Below are 23,685 nucleotides of genomic sequence, written 5' to 3' on the forward strand. Positions count from 1 at the left end.
ATTTTTATAAAACTTAAGCTTTTAAGCCAAAATTCATCATAACTTCCTCATTTCTAGTCGGTTTTTCACATAATTTATATTTTCGGAATCCTCTCGTCGAGATCTACAACCTAGTATGTTTTAATTTCAGTTTTCATTAAGTTGTTTTAAGACGAATTTCGGTAATTTCGGTATTTATACTTATTTATTGTGTTTTTATTGTTTATTTAGGTGAAGAATTGGAAGACGAGTTTGGGGACTCGTATATTGTCGAAGATAGCGGATAGTTGCTTGTTAGGGTTTGGTTTTTAAGGTGCTAATTGCTCATTTTCTAGCTTAAGGTAACATATTTCGAGTTACTCGACGAATAATCGTCACAATCTTTGTTGTTTTTGTATGTTTTGTGATTTTTATTTAAGTAGTTAATTCCATATGATAAAATGGTTGTATGCATGGCTAATTCATGTATTTTTGTTAGTTTAAGTTAACATGTTAGTATTGGGGACGATTAATTATGTTTCAGACGGTCTTATACTGAACAAAAATGGAGAAATGGAGGTGTGGGAGTGGCGGCAGCAGGCCCACGGCTGGCCCGGGTTGGTCCGTTGCATGTTTCGCGGTTTTCCATGCAATATTTGTCATTTCGGGTTTATTAATGTCATAGTTAGTATGAGTACACTTTTGAATTAAATCATATTAGTAGTAAAAATTATGTTAAAGGTAAAAATTATGTTTATATTGGTAGTTGCACATGTTAGTATAGGTTAGAAAATGAAATTGTAAAGAATAGGCTCAGAATGAATTATATAGCGATAATTGTAATGTTGGATGATTATGCCAAAATCGAGCCTTGGTCCCTTTGATTGATTCGATGTCGGTCAATTGTGTGATTGGTCACCGCAATTTAACCCGTACTGTCGCAGTGGGGTTGCGGGTAAAAATTCGGTTGGATGAAATTTTGAATGAATTAGATAATCGGCCTTTTTCTTGTTTTAGGCCATTTATTATATTTTTATTTCACACGTGTAGTTAGTTGATTTAAGTAGCTTCTTATATTGTAGAAACGGCCCTAGATTCCCGAAACCTTTAATATGGTTAATATTGTTAGAATTGGAAATTGGTATTGAATACTTATTGAGGATCTTTGTTGGATTGTCTCTTTGAATAGACATTTATATAGCCTTTCACATTATAGAATGTTAGCATTTATGTTGGTAGGTTGGACTCTTTGCCCTCTTATGGTTAAGTGGGTGTCTTACTTGTCTTGTGTGGTGTGGGCTAAAGTATTCAATTTGGGACTAGCGGGACTAGGTCCTAGGTGAGTATTTCGGCCTTCATCGTAGATAGGTCTTTATAGTCTTTGACGAGTATATGTTCACTGCTTGATAGCCTTTGTGTTCCTGACTAGTGGATTTATATCCAAGTTGGGGCATGACCTCGTTACTTATTTTGATAGTAAGTGGTCAGCTTAAGTACTAGCCAACCCTTTGGTGGACTCCTTAGGGTACTCACTTTGTTTTAGAAAAATTGTGGGTCTTGGGTGCGGTGGTGTGTATCCGCATGTCTAGGTCTGCGCAGATTTTAGGCTAGGGTTGTGTTGTGTCTTGGCCATGTTTTATTAATATTAACCGCTGAGCCAAGATACCGGTTCGATTACCTTCCCTACCTCGTGGTATAGACTCGAGTTACAGAGTGACTATTGACCGTGCTAAGAACTTATGCCCGTCTTTGATATATTGCCCTTTCTTGTATGGTGATTTTATGAATTGTAATAGGTGAGATGTAAGCCGGTTACAATTGATAAAGTTTGGATTACTATTTGTTATATGTTTCACATGATAGTTTAAATTGGTCAGTTTAGTATTCATATGATAGAATACTTGGGAATTAGATTAATTATCATGTTGTTTACATGTTACATTACATGTTACATTAAATATGACGTTTCGTGGCTGGGAGGACTCGAAGTTACTCCCCACTGAATTGTGGCTTTCGTGTTTGTATAAAATGCGATTGACAGGTACTTGATGCTTAGTTGGGGTACACGGACGAGCTAGTGAGCAAGAGGACCTTGGACCTAGTTTGGCTATTTTTGTAGAAACCTTTAACTTTTGGTTTTGTATATATTTTGAAGGGACATATGTCTCCCTCTTCTATTTTGGTTTGTATCACTATATTCCCGCGTCTTTAGTTATGTATGTAAATTAGTTTGTTAGAAATTGCAGGTTATGGCACTCTCCTTCTGGAAATGTTTGTGAATGGTTTAGGAAATTTTTTGAAATTACAGGTTTTATCTAGTTGAACCAATTACAAACATATCCTGTCAGTTTTTCCGTAGAATTTACGTCTTTATTTAAGGCTAAAAATGAGGGTGTCACACCTTACCTTCTCTCTCATTTCCTCTCCCACCCATCATTGTCCGGACATCACTATCCGACTAACTCGAGATCTACCAGCAGACCCTCCACCGCAGTGGTGACCACACCTAACATCGGACCACGACGTCTCACTCAACCCCTATCACAGCAGCCTCTTACACCCAAACCACCAAGCTTTAAACCATACCATACATCCTCCAATTACCATACCTCCTCTTGCCCCCCTCCCCCTCATCTCGTACATCCCGTATCTCTATCATAACCATCATCCCAGCCCCACCTCATATATGACCCCAACCCTTCTTGCAACCTTATGCGACTCCACACCCCATCATTACCCATCCATCGCGACCCCTCCTATATCACGACCTCCCACCCCAACACTGCCTATTCATTCATTCTTCAAGTCGTCAAATACTAATTTTTTTATTTCTTTTATTTTGTTTATTGAGTTATGTTGACACTTGCCTTTCAATATTGTAATCATTTTGTCACACAGTTAATTTGAGATATTTAAAATCGGAGATTAAGCAATGTCAGAATGTAAATTGCCTTTTTCACCAACAATAATATTGAAGAAAGTAACACGTTTAGCAAATCAATCCACATAATCAAACCCATCTCAACACATTTAGAAAACAATTCTTACTAACCTCTATTTTCATAGTTTATCTCCCACTTTATGGCGGTCCTTCTTAATCTCAAATTAATCAATGTTTCTAATAAGAACCAAGAGAAACCAAAACACAAAAGTTGTATACATTAAGTTTCATTACAGAAGCAACATTTAAATTATCAAAATGAATTATGATGTCGAATAAGAAAAAATAGATAGTTTCGTACCAATAATTTGATAGATGAACCATCTCAACCAAAACCTTAAGGTGATGGTTGAGGTCCAACAGTTATATTTATTTCCTATTACGCCCCCTCACTCGAGTGCTCATTGGGCTCGAAGAGTGGTTAGTTATTGGAGGTTGCCAACCCGTGACTTATGGTCACACTGGCTCTGACTCCATGATAAATGAACCATTTCAACCAAAACCTTAAGGTGATGGTTGAGGTCCAACAGTTATATTTATTTCTTATTATAATTATATATGGATGAGAGTAAGACTATAACAACCGGCGGGCAGTAACAATAGTGCAACTGCGCAAGCAACGAAAATTTGTTAAGCAAGCATGGGAAAATAAGATGAAGATGAATGAGAGGGTAACTTTTTCTCACCTAGTCTCACTCAAACGCCAAATTTCAATCCTATATCTTGATCTTTCATTTCTCAACCCTTCTATTTTATTTAATAATAATTAAACGGTAAAAGTATCAAAATATTAAGATTTGGTAATCTGACATGGCACTAATGGTAGGAAAACATATTTTTTTTACGCATATTTTTTGGAGCGTCATTAGTTACCGTAATTTGATTTCCATGTTTTTTTACAATTGTGTATACGGTATCCATATATGGCCTTGAATCAATTAGTACTTACAAAATAGCTAAATTAACCGCTCACATCGATATTAATCAAGTTAATAGATCCCGGATTTAAAGGGTACGTTTGTTCAAAAATATTGATTTGATATTTAATGCAACTTATTTTAAACTATTATTGTGATTGAATTAAACCGGAATAACTGATAACTTAGATTTAGAGAAATTAGAATATTTCCAAAGATTGATTTACTTAAGTTTCTCCTACTCCGACTAAAAATATCTAATCTTTTACGTGATTGGCTCGAAATTAATTGTTAAATGGCTCGAAATAATACAATATCTAATCTTTTACATGATTGACTCGAAAATAATTGTTAAATGGCTCAAAATAATACTCTAAAAGATATTGATTCCTCCTTTATGGTGGTAATTGATTGTTATGATAATATAATGTTATCGCCTCATTTTTAGATTTTGGAATATATTTTTGCCATAAATAATGTATCATAATATATTTTTCTTAATTTGCGTCTTATATGTGTATTTGCCATAACTAATGTATCATAATATTTTTTTCTTAAATTACGTCTTATATGTATTTGTCATAATTAATATACCAGTTTTTTTTTTAAAATGTACGTCTTAGAAATACGCAAATAACACATGGCACACTATAAGGCTATTGACACGTGGCATCGTATTAAGCAAGAAAGAAGTACATGACCCATATATTTATTTTTCTCTAATGCACTCGTACACTTGTTGAATGTAGATCTCTGAAAAAAAATTGGAAGCAAACAATTGTAAGTAGTCTGTAGTAAATAAAAAGTACAGTACTCTTTAATTTATAAATTCATTTAAAACAATTAAACACGAGTACTTGGGTAAGGCCGTTTTACATATATTTATCGTAAAACGGGAATCTTTAATAACTACTTTTACTATTAATAAGGTAGTATTTGGATGCATTTAACAACTATATTAGGATCGTCTTACAAAGACTAACTCTTAAACGGTTTAAAATAATTTATCATTAGATGAAAAATTTAATGGAACTGAATATTAACTTTGTAAATTTCTAATGCCTCGAAATTATGATTGTGCCACAACTGCATAACATCAATGTTGAAGAGTTAATAACAACCCTGCAACGTTTCATAGAAAATTACTAACATTTTACAGAAAACTACTTGACAGACAATGTTAAAGGGTAAGTAATAGAACATACATAATAATACTTTGTAAAGACTAACTAATATTTTGCTGTCATGATACTCTGATAGTAATATTACTCCAAAATAAAATAAAATGTAAGTCTTTAAAAAAGTAATAAAAACATGTAAGCAAATAAAGACAAAAACAGAACAGTGAAGTTCCCCGGCCTGATAGTTGTTAACTTGTAATGGCTTGCGGCGGAAAATCATACCTCAAACTATCTGATAGGACTCTTTGCCTAGTAGAGGCGGGGAGATGATGGTGGGGATACGATGGTGACCGCATGTGGCGTTTTTAGGGAACCATAAAAATGGTGGTGAATTATCTCACACACATATAAGATGAATATATTTCCTAATATTTTCGGCAAAGATTCTTTGTAATCTACTATCATCTTGAAAGTGCATAATATTGAGCAACCGTGATATTTTTTCCTTTGTGATATTGTATTATTGATAAGATCTATTAAATCTTAAATTATATGGTAAATGGCTAAGCACACATAATTTTTCACCTAAAATCACAGTAGGAATATAGAATTTCCTTCTAAAACCATCTTGTATTATGGGAAACTTTTTTTTAACAAATATTCATGGTGATTATTTAGGAATAATCAATAATTTAGCCATTTAGCTATATTTTTAGTAAAAATAATTTGAACATAATTCAGCCTTTTTTTGTGGAAATGACACGTGGCAATGACACATGGCAATTGAAAGGGATATCGGTTTCTGCTTTAATATATTATATGAATATGATGATATGATGATATGATATATGATTATATGATTTAGTATACTCTAGATGAGGAGCCCAATCCATCTTATACTTGTCAGCACATAACCACTTATAATCTTCAACAGCTGTATACAAACCATTATTATCACATACAAATCATTATTATCAATCTATCAAAACTGTTTCCTCTGATTATATACCTCTCCTTCATTTTCTCTTGCACTTTACAAATCTGTTTTGATGTCCAGCTAGTATGAATGGTTGGTTCATCATATTCAAACCACTTCTATCCTTTTCAGATAATTGTGGTTATTCACAATATCCATAAGGCTGAGTTTAACGCGGTATGAAAGGAGGTATGAGTGTGGGTCTGAGGGTCAGATTTTTAGAGGTTGAAGCTCATACGTGGATAAAGCAATGGGTATGAGCTGAGAATATGAGCATCAGTCTTGGATTTTCAAGACGCTTCTTCAGACGCAGGAATAGTAGATTTGTAATATTTTATTAATATAAGTTGTAGATTTTATTAATATAGTCCGTCTTGCTTCAAACGCTCTAAAATAAGACGGATTAAATGTCACCATTTTTTAAAAGAATGTAACCATTTAGTGACAAAATATTATATGAAGCTAACATTTTATCCTAAAATGACAACATTTTGTCCGTCTTATTTCAGACGGGAGAATTTGCGTTTTATATATATATATATATATATATATATATATATATATATATATATATATAGAGAGAGAGAGAGAGAGAGAGAGAGAGAGAGAGAGAGAAAGGTTCTCATAAGGCCACTACATCTTATGAGTCCCTAAGTCCTTATAAGGACCTGAGGATGGAAGGGATGGAGGGATGAGATTACATCTCATTCAATGGTCACAAATGAACCTCCCTAATCTCCCTCCCTAATTCTGTACAACTCCACCTAATTTTGTACAACTCTTCCACCATTCTAATCTCCCAACTCACTTCCTCATTCACTCATCCTCTCTCATTTCTCACATTCACTCTTTCTCTCTCATTTTCTCCCACCCTCTCTAAAAAAAAAAAAACCAAGTTGATAAAAAAAAAAAAAAAAAACTAAAAAAAAACAAAAAAAAAAACACTCCACCTCCACCTCCATCACCCTCACCAGCCGTCCCCGACACCACCACCGACCTCCCTTCTTCCCGGCCCACCACCACCCGACCTCCCTCCCTTCTTCCCAGCCCACCATCCGACCTCCCTTCTCGCACCAGCCCACCATCCGACCTCCCTTCTTCCCAGCCCACCACCCGACCTCCCTCCTCCATCAACCAACAACAACAACGCCAACAACCAGCAACAACAACCAAGAACATCCCGACCACCCTCTGCCGACAGCCCACGCCCACCACCGCGACAACCATCGCCCCACAACCTTTCTCCCTCCCTGCTGCCGCACCACCTTTCTCCCTCCCTGCTGCCGCCTAAACACCACCCGCCTCATGCCGCCTTTCTCTTCTCTTCTCCAGATCTGTTTCGTTTGATTTTTTTTTTTAAAATGATGCAGTGCCGCCTTTCGTTTGATTCGTTTGATTTTTTTATTTTTTTTTATCTCGTCTTAGTACTTATTTTCAGATCTTGTGGTTTTTGTTGGTGGTTGGACCAAAGTCTTTCTCCTTTTTTCTTTCTCCCTCCCTGCTCTTCCTTTCTCCTTTTTTTCGTTCTTTTTTTTCGTCCTTTTTTTTTTTTTTTTTAAATTTTCGTTTGGTTTTATATTGTTTTCCTGTGGTGGTTGTTTTTTTTTGGGTGTTGTTTTTTTTTATTGTTATTTGGTTTTTTGTTTTGTTATTGTTATTATTGTTATTTGGTTTTTATTATTGGTATTTGGAATTTGGTATTATTTTTCAAGTTTCATATTTTAGGCTGAAGTTATACAATAATCAAAATAAAGTTATACTATTAACTACTAAAGTTATACATTGTATAAATTGAAGTTACACAAATTTTGGACTAAAGTTATACATCTTGTCTATTAAAGTTATACACTGCGTGCATTAAAGTTATACACACGATATATAAATTTGTCATATTTAAATATTTAAATGTTTAGATCTGACGTTTTTTATTTCAATTATTGTTATTGTATTGTATTTCATTGTTATTTGGTTTTTTTTAGTTATTTGGTTTTTTTCTTAGACGGGTTTTTTTGGTTAGATCTAGTATTGGCGAGATTCACGATTTTTTCTACTTTATAGTTTTTGTTTACAATTTACATTTGTGTTCTTTTTTTTATTTTGAATTTTCAGATCTATATGTGAACACAACTAAAGTTATACTATCTACTACTAAAGTTACACTACTTACTACTAAAGTTATACACTTCAAACATTAAAGTTACATAAACTTGGATTATATGACTAAAGTAACTTTAATCTCATCTTCTTAATGTGTTTGTTTTCAATCTGAATTTATATTCCTAAAGTTATACAATTTTGGACTAAAGTTATACAAATTTGAACTAAAGTTATACAAAAAATGACTGAAGTTATACAAAAAATGATGTTAATTGGACTATATGACTAAACCTTACACAAATTTGTCAGTGAAGTTATACGATTTTGGACTAAAGTTATACAAAAAATGACTGAAGTTATACAAATATGGACTAAAGTTATACAAAAATAGACTAAAGTTATACAAAAATGGACTAAAGTTATACAAAAATGGACTAAAGTTATACAAAAATGGACTAAAGTTATACAAATATGGACTAAAGTTATACAAAAAATGGACTAAAGTTATACAAAAAAGGACTAAAGTTATACAAAAATGGACTAAAGTTATACAAATAAGGACTAAAGTTATACAAATAAGGACTAAAGTTATACAAAAATGGACTAAAGTTATACAAATAAGGACTAAAGTTATACAAATAAGGACTAAAGTTATACAAAAAATGGACTAATGTTATACAAAAATGGACTAAAGTTATACGTTTAGTCCATATTTGTATAACTTTAGTCCATATTTGTATAACTTTAGTCCACTTTTGTATAACTTTAGTCCATATTTGTATAACTTTAGTCCATTTTTGTATAACTTTAGTCCATTTTTGTATAACTTAGTCCTTATTTGTATAACTTTAGTCCATTTTTGTATAACTTTAGTCTATTTTTGTATAACTTTAGTCCATATTTGTATAACTTTAGTCTGTTTTTGTATAACTTTAGTCCATTTTTGTATAACTTTAGTCCATTTTTGTATAACTTTAGTCTTTTTGTATAACTTTTTTGTATAACTTTAGTCCAAAATTGTGTAACTTTAGTCCATAATATTATAATTTTAGTCCTTTTTTGTATAACTTTAGTCCAAAAATCGTGTAACTTTAATCCATGATAGTATAACTTTTGTCTAAATGTAATTAAGATTTGAAACTAACACAATGTCATTGTTGTACATAATGTAAGTTAAAGTTATACATAATGTCAGTGGAGTTATACATAATGTCAGTGAAGTTATACATAATATCAGTGAAGTTATACATAATGTTCATTGAAGTTATACATAATATCGGTGAAGTTGCACACAATATCATTGAAGTTGTACATAATGTAAATTAAAGTTATACATAATGTCAGTGAATAAAGACTAAAGTTTCAAATATCTTCTTTTTAGATCTAATAATTTATATAACAAGACGAATTTTAAAGAAACGACATTTGTAAAAATAAAAAAGTATATCACCCAAAAAACGATATTTAAAACTCGATTTAAAAAAAAAACGTATAACAAGAAGATATTTGAAAAGAATAAGTAACAACAAAAACCAACAAAAATTTACAAATAAAATAAACCGACCCAAACAACAAATTTAACACAAAATCTAAAAAAAAAAAAAAAAAAAAGTGACGAAAATAACCGAGTAAGATGTGCAAAATCTGGATAAAAAAAAAAAAAAACGAGTTTACCGACGGCGGTGGTGGAGGTGGGTGGCGGTGGGCGGTGGGTGGCGGTGGGGGGTGGGATAGTGGTGGTGGTGGTGGTGGTGAATGAGGAAGAGAGGAATGAATGATTTATTTGAGTTTTTTGATTTATTTGGATTTTTTGGGTTTTTTTATTTATTTGGATTTTTGAGTTTTTTTTATTTATTTGGTTTTTTTTTAGAGTTTGAGAGAAGAGATAAATGAAATGTGTAAGATGAAAGAGAAATGGATGAGTGGAAAACAAATATATAGTAAATTAGTGATTAATTAGAGTGGATTAGTGAAGTAGGAGAGAGATGGTGAGATTAGCTAATAAACACACTTTTTTGGGGTTGATCTTGGCCATCCATTTTCACCATCCAATGGCCCTTAATAGAACTTATGGACTCAAATATATATTTGGCCTTAGTTGATCAACTAAGGCCAACATTTATATCGAGTCCATAAGTTCTATTATGAGCCATTGGATGGAGGGAGATGGAGGGATGAGATCAACCCCAAAAAAGTGTGTTTATAAGCTAATCTCACCATCTCTCTCCTCCTTCACTAATCCACTCTAATTAATCACTAATTTACTATATATTTGTTTTCCACTCATCCATTTCTCTTTCATCTTACACATTTCATTTCTCTTTTCTCTCAAACTCTAAAAAAAACCCAAATAAATAAAAAAACCCAAAAATCCAAATAAATAAAAAACCCAAAAAATCCAAATAAATCAAAAAACTCAAATAAATCATTCATTCCTCTCATTCAACACCACCCACCACCACCCCACCCGACACCAAATAACCACCCACCACCCCCGCCGCCGCCACCCCACCGCCGCTGACTCTTTTTTTTTTTTTTTCAACTCGGTTTTTTTTTTTTTTTTTTTCGTTTTGTGTTAATTTGTATGTTTTGAGTTGTTTTTTCCATTCATCATTTTTTTGTCTTTTATTTTATTTTAGTTGTCTTTTATTTTGTTAGTTCTCATTTTTTATTCATTTTCTTAAATCTCTTCTTGTTATACGTTTTTTAAATCTCGTTTTTTTTAAGATTTCGTGTTTTAAATCTCGTTTTTTTTTGTGAGATACTTTTTTTTCATCTAAGACAAAAATGGCCTAAATTTATACAAAAATGAACCAAAGTTATACAAAAATAGACCAAAGTTATACAAAAAAAGACTAGAGTTATACAAAAATTGGACTAAAGTTATACAAAAAATTGGACTAAAGTTATACAAAAATGAACCAAAGTTATACAAAAATGAACCAAAATTATACAAATATGAACTAAAGTAATACAAAAATGGACTAAAGTTATACAAATATGGATTAAAGTTATACAAATATGGGCTAAAGTTATACAAATAAGGACCAAAGTTATACAAAAATGAACCAAAGTTATACAAAAATGAACCAAAGTTATACAAAAATGAACCAAAGTTATACAAAAATGAACCAAAGTTATACAAAAATGAACCAAAGTTATACAAAAATGAACCAAAGTTATACAAAAATGAACCAAAGTTATACAGAAATGGACTAAAGTTATACAAATATGGATTAAAGTTATACAAATATGGGCTAAAGTTATACAAATAATGACTAAAGTTATACAAGCATGAACCAAAGTTATACAAAAATAGACCAAAGTTATACAAAAAAAGACTAAAGTTATACAAAAATTGGACTAAAGTTATACAAAAAATTGGACTAAAGTTATACAAAAATGAACCAAAGTTATACAAAAATGAACCAAAGTTATACAAAAATGAACTAAAGTTATACAAATATGGATTAAAGTTATACAAATATGGACTAACTTTAGTCCATTTTTGTATAACTTTGGTTCATTTTTGTATAACTTTGGTTCATTTTTGTATAGCTTTAGTCCAATTTTTGTATAACTTTAGTCCAATTTTTTGTATAACTTTAGTCCATTTTTTGTATAACTTTGGTGCATTTTTGTATAACTCTGGTCTATTTTTGTATAACTTTGGTTCATTTTTGTATAACTTTGGTTCATTTTTGTATAACTTTAGTCCAATTTTTTGTATAACTTTAGTCCATTTTTGTATAACTTTGGTTCATTTTTGTATAACTTTGGTTCATTTTTGTATAACTTTAGTCCATTGTTGTATGACTTTAGTCCAATCTTTGTATAACTTTAGTCTTTTTTCGAACGGATGTTGGGTGAACATATTACGCTATGTCATTAACTCGGGATGTCGACTAATTCCTATCTGCTGACCAAAAAGTAGGAGACGAGTGTATCCCAAATTTGGGTTGTTTACTCTAATTAATGATACATGTAGGACCATTATTCAAAGGCAAAAAAAAAAAATGAAAAAAAAGAACGAAAAAAAGGAGAAAAGAAGAGCAGGAGGGAGAATAACACCCACAGAAAAATAACACCACCACACCACCTTCTTCCTTTTTCCTTTCTCGCACAACCACCGCCACCCCCACCATAACCACCATGACTGACCCACTCACCTCACCTTTCTCCCCAAACCGCAACAACCACCACCACCACGAGCAACAACAACGGCCGACGAGCAATGGAGGAAAGGCGGGATTTTCAAATTTTGAATTTTGAAACTACGCGGGCGCTTTTTTGTTTAGATCTGAAGAAAAAAAAGGACGAAGTTGGCAGAGGGTTGTTGCGGTGTTGTTGTTGGCAGGTGTGGGCGGGTGTGGTGGTGGTAAGGAGGGTTGTTGGTGTTGTTGTTGTTGTTGTTGTCGTGGAGTTGTTGCGGTGGTAGAGGGAGGAGGGAGTCGTGGAGTTGTTGTTGTTGTCGTGGTGTTGTTGTTGCTGGTTGTTGTTGTTGGTTCGCTGGTGGTGGCGGTTCAATGGAGGGAGACGAAGGATCTGGTGGTGTTGGGTGGTGTTGGTTCTCGGTGGTGGTGGTGGGTCTGGTGAGGTGGAGGTGGCGGCATGGTGGTGTACGGCGGCCGAGAAGGAAGGAGGGAAAGGGATGCAGTGACGGGATGGTGTCGGGATGAGGGTGGTTTTTTTATTTGTTGGGAATTTTAGGGAAAATGGGTTTTTTGTTTTGGGTTTTTTTGTTGGGAATTTCAGAGAAAATGGTATTTAGTGAGAGGGTGAAAGGGTGGGATAATGAGAGGAGAGATTAGGAGAGGGTAAAGTTTAAGGAGTTGGAATGATTAAGGGAGGTAATTAGAGGAGATTAATTTGTGACCTTTCATTTAGATGCAATCTCATCCCTCCATCCCTTCCATCCAAGGGTTCTTATAAGGACTTAGGGCCTTATATGGTATCAAGGCCTTATAAGAATCTCTCTCTCTCTCTCTCTCTCTCTCTCTCTCTATATATATATATATATATATATATATATATATATATATATATATATATATATATATATATAGTAGATTATGTATTGTTTTGCTCAATATAGATAAGATAAAAATCTACTTGACCAATTGAAATGTAGGAAAATCTAATTATAAAATTATATTTATTAAAAAAATCTGTGTAATAAAAAAAAACAATTAGGCTTGTAAAAAAAGATTTATAAATAGCTTGTTATCTTGTATGCTAGTCACATATATTTCTCAACTTAAACTTATATTATAATTCTCAACTACAAAAAACACATTATAAATCTTTTTATAATTATTTGTTACTTATGGATCCAAATCAAAATATTGATATGAATTCCTTTCTGCATATGTATAATGATCCTCGTTTTCAATATCTGTTATCCCAACAAACCCAAAATCAAGGTACTCCTCAAAATTTCCCAAATACTCAAGATCCAAATAGATCTTCTATGAACACATCTTTTACGAGGACTTTGCAAATGCAAAGTTCCCAATTTTCTCAACCAGTTACGAATGAAACTCCTATAACTCCAATTAGTGTTGGGTCAAACTCGAACACCATACATGAAAATTTAACCTTTCAAGGGTTAGAAAATATTAATATTAGTGACCCTATTACTCCAACACAACACGTAGAAGAGCAGTATCTTGGACGATAAAAGACGAGTGTCTCCTTGCTGTTTCTTTTTAAATATTAGTAAGGATAAAATTGTTGGTAATGCGCAAAAAGGAGTCGATTATTGGAACAGAATAGCAACATTTTATAATGAAAATAAAAGGGATGAACAAGCAGAGAGAGGGGGAAACCAATGTAAGCAACATTGGCACCCAATTAATCAAGCGGTTAGTAAATTTAAAGGTTGTTATGCTAAATATGCTGATAGGAGTGGATTTAATGAGTCCATGAAGCTCGCAGAAGCCAATTCATTGTATGAGGAAATGTATGGAAATACATTTAATTTCATGCATGTATGAGATTTGGTGGGTAAGGAAGAAAAATGGAGTGAGGAAAATAGGAAAAATAAGGAAATAAGTGGTCACTCATCTATGAGAAACAAGACATCTGTAAGCGGGGAGTATACATCTTCCGGTGGAGATGTTAGTGTCACAGAAGAGCGTAGCGAGATACGTCATACAGGGAGGGATGCAGCAAAGAAAGCACAAGCTAGAAAGGGGAAAGGGAAAATGAGCGAAAATGATTATAGCGGGACTATGTCAATGGCAAAAAATATAGAGGAAACACGAGCAATGTCCGCAAGTCGTTTGGCAGATATAAAAGAACAAGAGATAGAAGAAAGACTCATATGTGCTGATGTTAGTAGAATGACACCCCTTCAAAGGAAACTTCATCAAAAGAAATTGGAGGAAATTGCTGCAAAACGCGGAATTAATATTGATGATTTCTTAGAATAACTTTAAGAATTAAGTTATTATTAATTATGTATTGTATTATTATGTTGCTTGAGTTTATTATATCATTATGTAATGTCTAATTATGTTAAATATGCTTTTATTAATTATGTATTGTATAATTATGTCAAGTGTATTAAATAATTATGTAATATATAATTATGTTATGTGTTGTCATTTCAAGTCTTATCTTTTTTACTTTTTTTTTCAATGTGCTATTCTGAATTGTTACAGTGATCATGTGCTATTCTGATTTTTTGCAGTATACCATGTGCTACTCTCAATTATCATGTCTTGTCATATCACCTTTTCTATTGCATTATTATACAAAATGACAAAACATTTCAATTATTTTGCAAAAAGAAATTCAATCAAACTTCTTTAAATTCTGAAACAGATGTTTCAAATTTCTCATCCCATTTTCTCCCTTTCTCTCATAAATTTATCAAACTTAAATCAATTAAATCAAAATTATGTCGGATAATATTTCCATTGACGACATCTATAATGAGACGTTAAATTCATATGTGGAACCTAATGACACTATGAATATAGTATCAAATATAATGAGTGATATAGAGGAAGCAACATCATCCTCTAACAATAAAAGTAGAAAGAAAAGGTGTTATATAGAAAGAGGGCGTGAAGAAGGTCATGCTCGTATATGGAATGATTATTTCTCAAATGATCCTATTTATACAAATAATCAATTTCGTAGGAGGTTTAGGATGCGTAAGGAGTTATTTCTTCGTATCGTAAATACTTTTGAAAATCATGACTCTTATTTTGGAAACGATGTTGATGGCATTGGTAGAAATAAAATATCTTCAATTCAAAAATGCACGGCTGTCATTCGTATGCTTGCTTATGGGATGGCAGGTGATGCTGTGGATGACTATGTACGCATGGCAGGAAATACTGCAATCCAATCTTTGAAAAAATTTAATGAATGCGTAATTGATGTATTTGGAGGTCAATATTTGAGAAAGCCTACAAGAGATGACATCGATAGATTACTTCAGGTTGGAGAACATCGCGGCTTTCCCGGTATGCTTGGTAGTATTGACTGCATGCATTGGCGATGGGAAAAATGTCCAACAGCTTGGCAGGGCATGTTCACTTCGGCACACCAAGGTAAGCCGACTATGATTCTTGAAGCTGTCGCCTCGTATGATTTATGGATTTGGCATGCGTATTTTGGAATTGCAGGTTCAAACAATGATATAAATGTATTAGATCGTTCTCCGATTTTTGATGAATTTCTCGAGGGTCGAGGTCCAAATGTCCAATTTACAATAAATGGGTCTCAATACAATATGGGATATTATCTTGCGGATGATATCTATCCAGAGTGGCCTGTATTTGTAAAAACAAGCCCACGAGCGCACATGTTATCCGAGAAAAGACAGTTATTTGCGAAACATCAAGAAAGTGCGAGAAAAGATGTTGAAAGAGCTTTTGGGGTGTTATAAAAAAGGTTCGCAATTGTTGCTAACCCAACACGTTTCTGGGATAGAAACGAAGTTGGAGATATAATTAAAACATGTATTATATTACACAATATGATAATCGAAGATGAGCGAGATGAAAATGATCTTTCCAGTGATTTTCAGTATGACGTCGCTCAAAATCAAGAAAACGATCCTGAAATTATAAATGGTATTCTTCCCAATTATTACTCTCATCGTGAACAGTACTTTGAAAATCATCGTCGAATTCGTAATCAAGCCCATCATCATCAACTTCAAGCTGACTTGGTTGAACACATATGACATCGTTCAGGGGATATTTAGTTATTTTATCTCGTATTTCTATTTATTTTGTTCATTTTTATATTATGTGTTTATGTAATTTTCTTTCGTATTTTGGAATTTAGTTTGTAATATAATTTCTGTTATTTATATATCGGTGGTAAAAAAAATATGTCAAAAGGTTTATTTAATGTTTGATTTATTTAAGTGAAAAATATGTCATCAAAAAATAAGTGAAGATATTGATGTAATGAAATATAAATGTAAAATAAGTTGAGTGGAAAGTTGAGGTGGCAAAGTCTGAAATGAGTATGAGGATAAAGTGTATATTTTAAGTGCGTCTGAGAGTGTCTGAGTCTGAGCCTGAAAAATAAAAAGTTAGTGGAAAGCTGAGGTGGCAGAGTCTGAAGTCTGAAGATGAGTCTGTGGATAAACTTAGTCTAAGTGATCAGTTTTAAAGGCAATCCATCATACATATTTGCCTATCAAGACAACATTCTACATCTTGCAATTCACAAGGCCCAAGCCCGCCCCAAAAATAATTACTACAGTTTTAGAGGCAAATGCTCTTCCAAACAACTGAAGTGCCTTACTATACTCCTCAAACCCGACCTAAAGATAGTTATTACAAATGCTCATAGTTATTTTGATGACGGTCATTGGGATTATGAAAATCCTTTCCCATTATGTATGTAGCTTGATGAGAATAAATTAAATTAGGACCAAATGTCTTGCATAACTCAAGTTTCTAGGTCTCCATCCCTTAGTTGTGTTAACCATGTTCTCAACATGCTTAGAGCAATTTTCAATAGGCAATAGCCATTTTCTTTTAAGTAACAAGAATCCCTAGTACATTACCGGTGAAAGCCATGCTCCGTAGTCCGAACATGTGATCACATTTTGAACAACATCCTAAATCAATATTGAAATATATATTAGTTTTATATTTATTTATAAAACGTACAACACATTTATAAAATAAAAATAAAAAAATAAGGCTACAGGTTTTGGTTGTCGTGAGATGATTATCGAAAGCAATCTTATCAGTTTTTGGTGCGTAGAAGCAGACAAAATTAGAGAGAAATAATTTTTTAAGTTTATGATAGTTTCTCATTATCTAATGTTCGTGACCGCATACCTTGTTTTTTTTTGTTAGTAGAATGTTGAGTAAGATATCGCAAACTTTGATTCGTTTTAGTCCTCGGTGCTTAGGTATGAGGTATTGACCTGATGCTCTACCCATTATTCAATGTGATTAGATTAAAATATATATATATATACTTCATCCATTCAACTCCATGCTACCACTCTACTTTATCACGTTTGCCAACACATGCTTTACGTGATAAATATCGTTAGCTACGTATTTGCAAAAATTATAAAATATATTTTAATGTACTTGTAAAGACAAATCAAATAAGATCTCACGTGAATATATTTTCACTTATTTATTGAGAGAAAATTGAAATTAAATGTTTATTTGTGAATAGTGTAGAAAATTGAAAGTGGTAGAGTGGAGTTGAATAAAGGAAGTATTAGAATCATACTGTACCAAATTTTAGTTGAATTTCACTTTGACCCAAAGTCTATCAAAAATTCTTGTTTCAGACGGACACTTTTGGTCTTATTTGTCAGACGGATAAAATGTTGTCATTTTTTAAGAAAATGTAACCAATTAATTCACAAAATGTTATGACTAGAGGTGTCATTTTTTTACCCTGAAAATGATGTGAACAATAATGGTAACATGTTATCAAAAAATAACAACATTTTATTATAAAATGATGACATGTTACCCGTCTTATTTCAGACCAAAAGCAATGGTCTTAAGAAAAACGGACTGAAAGTCTATGTATATGCCATTAAATTTCAACCAACTTGAATACACTAGTACAATTCCGAAACTAATTTTAAAAATCAACTAAACTAATCACACCAAATTAGTCTTTCACCGAAAGTAATTGATGTTAATCAAAAGCTCTAATACAAGTTCTCTACTGATTTACACAACTCGAAAAGATTCATAAGTGGAATATGAGAATTGACAAAGAAAAATACGCAAACCGATCAGCAAAAAATACACACATACACATCATCCTATACACTTTATATTCAAGCATATCAATTCTATATTTATGCTTGCTAATATTATTGACAATTCTTACTCAAACCCACACTATTTTTAGTCAATTTCAATTATCACTACCACTAATACTAAAAATTTAAATAAGGAGTTAAGAAAGCAAAATAAAATTCTCTTTATTATATTATATATACTAAATTTATTTAGAATTACTATAAACATATATAATATGAACTTTTTATTAGACAAACTCTTCCAAAATTAATAATAATAATAATAATAATAATAATAATAATAATAATAAAATAATAATAAAATTAGACGGAAGGCCCAAAGTTGAAGTTACTTAATCCCACCTTATCATTTCTTTATCCCTCTTTCAATCTTCAACACTTTCATAAAAACTTCATTCATTTATTATCCTTTCTTCGTTCATTACTCTATTCTCTTATCTCAATTAAAACCCCTTAAACCCTAATTTCCCCAATCAATTTGATTGAGGGAATTCCCAATTTTGATAAGCTAATGGACCCAGAAACCAATTCTCCTATTTCACAGCAATCCTCAGGTATTCAAACTTTACCTTCTTCTGATACTGCAGTTTTTGATAATTTTGATAAGTTTTCCGATGATAAAACCAATAATTCTACTGAAAAATTGAATAAAATTGATGAAATTAATAAAGAGGATGTTGAATTGAATTTAGATAGTGGTAGTAATGATATTGATAGTAGCAGTAAATTGAGTAATGGTGGGGAATTTGAGAATTCTGTTATTAACCCAGATGAGGAAAAGGGTGAAAAAATGGTGGGTATTGCCCAAAATGATGTTTTGGGTAGTGGGTCTGTGATGGGTTCGGAGTCGAAAACCGGTGAGAAGGATGTTGATGATGATGAAAATGAGGTAGGTAGTGGTGAGGTGAAGGGGTTAGATGGTGTTGAGAAGGATGTTCCTAGGGTTAGGGTTTCAGGAGGAGAGGAGGAGGAGGAGGAAGGGGGAGAGGAGTGGGGGGATCCTTTGGAACGGTTGGAGACGGATACGCCTAAGGGGGAAGAGGGTGTGGAGGAGGATACGGGTGTCGAGTCGTTTGAAGAGGTGGATAATAGTGTTGAGCTTGTTGATGAGTTGGATGAGGATGCTGTTGTTGATAGTATAAATGTGAATGCGGTTGAAGCTGTGAGGTCAGGGGTTGCTGTTGTTGGTGTTGACGATAAGAAGGAGAGTGAAGTTGAACCTGTGGGTGACGGTTCTATTGGTGAAAAGTCTTTTGAGGTTGAACCTGTGGAGTCAACTAACGAGGATGATTCCGTTAAGGATTCAAAGGTTGAAGTAGAGAAGGCTTCTGTTGTAGAAGAATCTGCTCCAGTGGATTCTGGAGTTACGGAAGCCACTAGTGCGAAGTACACTGATGAGGGGGATGCTGTAGTGGACTCCATTAAGGTCGATGCTGCAGAAGCTGTTAGGTCAAGTATTGCTGTTGTCGGGGAGGTAGAGGAAGGGAAAAGCTCTGTTGTTGAAAATGTCACTCCTGCGGTTGAAGATTCTGTTACTGAAAAATCAGCTATGGAGGACTCCGCAGCCATTGAAAATGGCGAAGCAAAATCTGTGGCTGAGAGTGAGGCCGTTAGGTCAGGGGTAGCTGTCGTTGGGGAATCTGAAGTTGACAACACAGAACATGAAACGAAGGAAGTAGAAGCTCCTGTTGTGAAAAATGTGACATTGGCCAACGACTCTGCACCGCTGGCTGACCCAATTACATCTGAGGTGAGTCCTCCTGACCTGTTACCGTTTTTATTAAATTTATTACCAGTGTCTATATCTTCTGACCCATTTTTCTATGTGCAGGTTGTTGATAGGTCGGGAGATAAGCTGGAAGGGGCTCAAACCAATGATGCTGAAGCACCCCAGTCTGTTGTTGAAGATGTGACATTAGCCAATGAGTTTACATCGTCGGCTGACACAATTTCCTCTGAAGTAAGTCCTGACTGCTGACTGGTATATCTGTTAAATTTTCTTGCCAATGACTATATTCAATCTTCAGACACACTTATGTTTGGTCAGGTTATTGAAAAGCCAGCTGCTGATCTCGAAGAAGCTCAAACCAATGATGTTGAAGCACCCCGGGCCGTAGAGATTGCCGAGTTACTTAGCACAGAAAAAACTAAGTCAGAGACTGATATTGTTTCCAAAGAACAGGAACCTTCTGATGATGAGAAGGCTAGTTCTGTTAATGGGGAAGGGGAGAAACCAAGTCAGCGTTCATATGCTAGTGTTCTAGTTGACGGGCCTGATTCAACTGCCTCTGATGAGAACCTGCTTGACCAAACCAGAATGGAAGCTGAGAATGAAATTCATAATACCCAAGAGAAAGATGATGATGAAGGCTCAGCTACAGATGAGGAGGATGGTCTCGTGTACTTTGGAAATGGAAGTTCTTCTAGAAAGGATATAGAGGAATTGGAAACTCATGATAGTTCTGAGATGATTGATGGTCAGGTTGTCACAGATACCGATGAAGGTGATTCTGATGAGGAAGGAGAGGGAAATGAGCTTTTTGATTCAGCTGCGTTAGCTGCTTTGTTGAAAGCTGCAACTGGTGCAGGAACAGATCCTGGCACCATCACTGTAAGATCGCAAGACGGATCTCGCCTTTTTTCTTTGGAGCGCCCCGTTGGCTTGGAACCATCACTTCGGTCTGCCAGGCCTACCACTGGTTCCACCAATTCAGGTTTCTTTAATCCCACAAATTTTGCTCCTCCGCCAGAAGAGAACCTTAGTGAAGAAGACAAGAAGAAGCTGCAGAATTTACAGCAATTAAAGGTGAAGTTCTTAAGGCTGGTTCAGAGAGTTGGTTTTACCGCTGAACATTCCTTAGCAGCACAAGTTCTATATAAACTAGCAGTTTTTGCTGGGAGACCTGTAAGTCCAGCCTATAGTCTTGATAACGCAAAGCAGACAGCTGCGCAGCTTGAAGCTGAGGGGAAAGAGTTGGACTTCTCCTTGAACATCCTGGTTCTTGGGAAGTCAGGTGTTGGGAAGAGCGCCATTATCAACTCTATATTAGGTGAAGAGAAGGTCAAAGTTAATGCATTTGAGACTGAAACAACTTCTGTAAACGCGGTCTATGGAGATGTCGATGGTGTCAAAATTCGGTTCATTGATGCACCTGGTCTCAGATCATCGGCAGTGGAGCAGGGTTATAATCGTAAGGTCTTGGCATCGGTCAAGAAGCTCACAAACAAATATCCTCCAGATGTCATGTTCTACGTGGATCGCCTGGACTCACAGACAAGAGATCTTAATGATCTACCCTTGTTAAAGACAATAACTAATTCACTTGGTGCTTCAATTTGGCGGAATGCCATTATCACTCTTACTCATGCTTCTTCCGCACCTCCAGATGGGCAATCTGGCACTCTGAGTTATGAGGTGTTGGTGGCACAACGTAGCCATATTGTTCAGCAGTTAATAGGTCAAGCTGTTGGTGAAATGCGTTTGATGAATCTAAATATGACGAACCCTGTTTCTCTTGTTGAGAATCACTCTGCCTGTCGAAAGAATCGGGAAGGCCAGAAGATACTTCCCAATGGCCAAGCATGGAGGCCACAATTACTATTGTTGTGCTACTCGGTCAAAATCTTCTCAGAAGCTAATGCTAGCTCAAAAACTCAAGATGCTTTTGACCCTAGAAAGCTCTTTGGTTTCCGTTCCCGGTCTCCGCCACTCCCTTATTTGCTGTCTTCATTGTTGCAACCTCGGGCCCACCCAAAACTTTCAGCTGATCAAGGTGGCGACAGTGTTGACTCTGATATTGACTTGGATGATGTGTCAGACTCTGATCAAGAAGAAGAGGAGGAGTATGATCAGCTTCCACCATTTAAGCCTCTGAAGAAATCTCAGATGGCAAAACTTAGCAGTGATCAGAAGAAGGCGTACTTTGAAGAGTATGATTACCGAGTAAAACTTCTACAGAGGAAGCAGTGGAGAGAGGAGCTTAAAAGAATGAGGGAGGCGAAGAAGGGCGGGAAGGATGGTGTAAGTGAGAATCCAGAAGAATATGATGGTGAAAATGGAGCTCCAGCAGCTGTTCCAGTTCCCTTGCCTGACATGACTTTACCTCCATCTTTTGATAGTGATAATCCCGCTTATCGTTATAGATTCTTGGAGCCAACCTCACAGTTCTTGGCTAGGCCGGTTTTGGATCCCCATGGGTGGGACCATGACTGTGGCTATGAGGGAGTCAATGTTGAGCACACGATGGGTATTGCGGAACGTTTCCCTGCATCATTTACAGTGCAGGTGAATAAAGACAAGAAAGACTTCAACGTCCATCTGGATTCTGCAGTTTCGGCCAAACATGGCGAAAATGGTTCTAGCTTAGTGGGTTTTGATGTTCAAACTATCGGCAAGCAATATGCATACATTGTGAGAGGGGAAAGCAAGTTCAAAAACTTGAAGAAGAACAAGACAGCTGCTGGAGTTACAGTCACATTTTTAGGAGAAAATGTGGCGACAGGGGTAAAAGTCGAAGATCAGATAATGGTGGGCAAGAGACTGGTTTTGGTGGGTAGCACTGGAACTGTCAGATCTCAGAAAGACGCCGCATATGGGGCTAATCTGGAAGTACGTCTCAGAGAAGCAGATTATCCAATAGGGCAGGAACAGTCCTCTTTTACTCTATCTTTAATGAAATGGAGAGGTGACCTCGCAGTGGGGGCCAACCTTCAGTCTCAGATCTCAGTTGGACGCAATTCTAAGATGGCAGTTCGAGCTGCATTGAATAACAAGATGAGTGGACAGGTTACAGTGCGTACAAGCAGTTCTGATCATCTCTCGCTTGCTCTCGCTGGTCTCATGCCAATTGCTGTAGCCATCTACCGGAAGATCAGGCCTGCCGATGTCAGTGAGAACTACTCTATTTACTAGATTTGCGTTTGTCTTGAGTTCTTTGCATTTGCTTATAGAAGCCGACCAAATTGTGATGGATAATTTTGTTACTATGAGCCGTCTTTGTTAGTTTTTCCAATAAGGCTCTGTTCTTTCTTGCTTTTTCGCAATTTCTATTTTACTTTTCTTTTGTTTTCTGCGGGTTATTGTATTAGACTGAGCAATGAGCATGCAACTTATCTTTTGTTGTTTCCCCTATATAGTCTTCTTATTTTTTGAAAATTCTTCTGGTGCTGAATTCATGCTTACAGCGACAACTGTCTGTGAAAGCATAGCTCACTCCTGTAACTGAAGGAGTGAACTATGCTTTCACAGACAGTTGTAAAAGTATCCAGGCTCATTATTGAATGAAAAATGTGCATGTTTTTTTATTAATTAAACTCGTGTCATTCAGACTTGCCGACAAGGTGTCGGACACAACACGGTGTCTCCTTGCCTTCTTTGTTCTTAAAAAGTGTTTTTT

The 23,685-nt window shown here is 34.8% G+C and overlaps 1 protein-coding gene and 1 pseudogene across 1 annotated transcript; both read left to right on the forward strand.

Annotated features, from left to right (window-relative positions):
• Positions 1 to 14,965: 14,965 nt before the first annotated feature.
• Positions 14,966 to 16,343, forward strand: LOC141590903 (uncharacterized; annotated as a pseudogene).
• A 2,282-nt stretch (positions 16,344 to 18,625) lies between these two features.
• Positions 18,626 to 23,444, forward strand: LOC141591791 (translocase of chloroplast 159, chloroplastic-like). The gene is made up of 4 exons (XM_074412255.1): positions 18,626 to 18,843; positions 19,060 to 20,039; positions 20,121 to 20,249; positions 20,337 to 23,444. Exons 1-4 carry the CDS (start codon positions 18,801 to 18,803, stop codon positions 23,199 to 23,201), a joined length of 4,017 nt encoding a protein of 1,338 aa, XP_074268356.1. The 5' UTR covers positions 18,626 to 18,800; the 3' UTR covers positions 23,202 to 23,444.
• The last annotated feature ends 241 nt before the right edge of the window (positions 23,445 to 23,685 follow it).

Source organism: Silene latifolia, chromosome 7, assembly GCF_048544455.1.
Source record: "Silene latifolia isolate original U9 population chromosome 7, ASM4854445v1, whole genome shotgun sequence".
Taxonomy (NCBI): Eukaryota; Viridiplantae; Streptophyta; class Magnoliopsida; order Caryophyllales; family Caryophyllaceae; genus Silene; species Silene latifolia.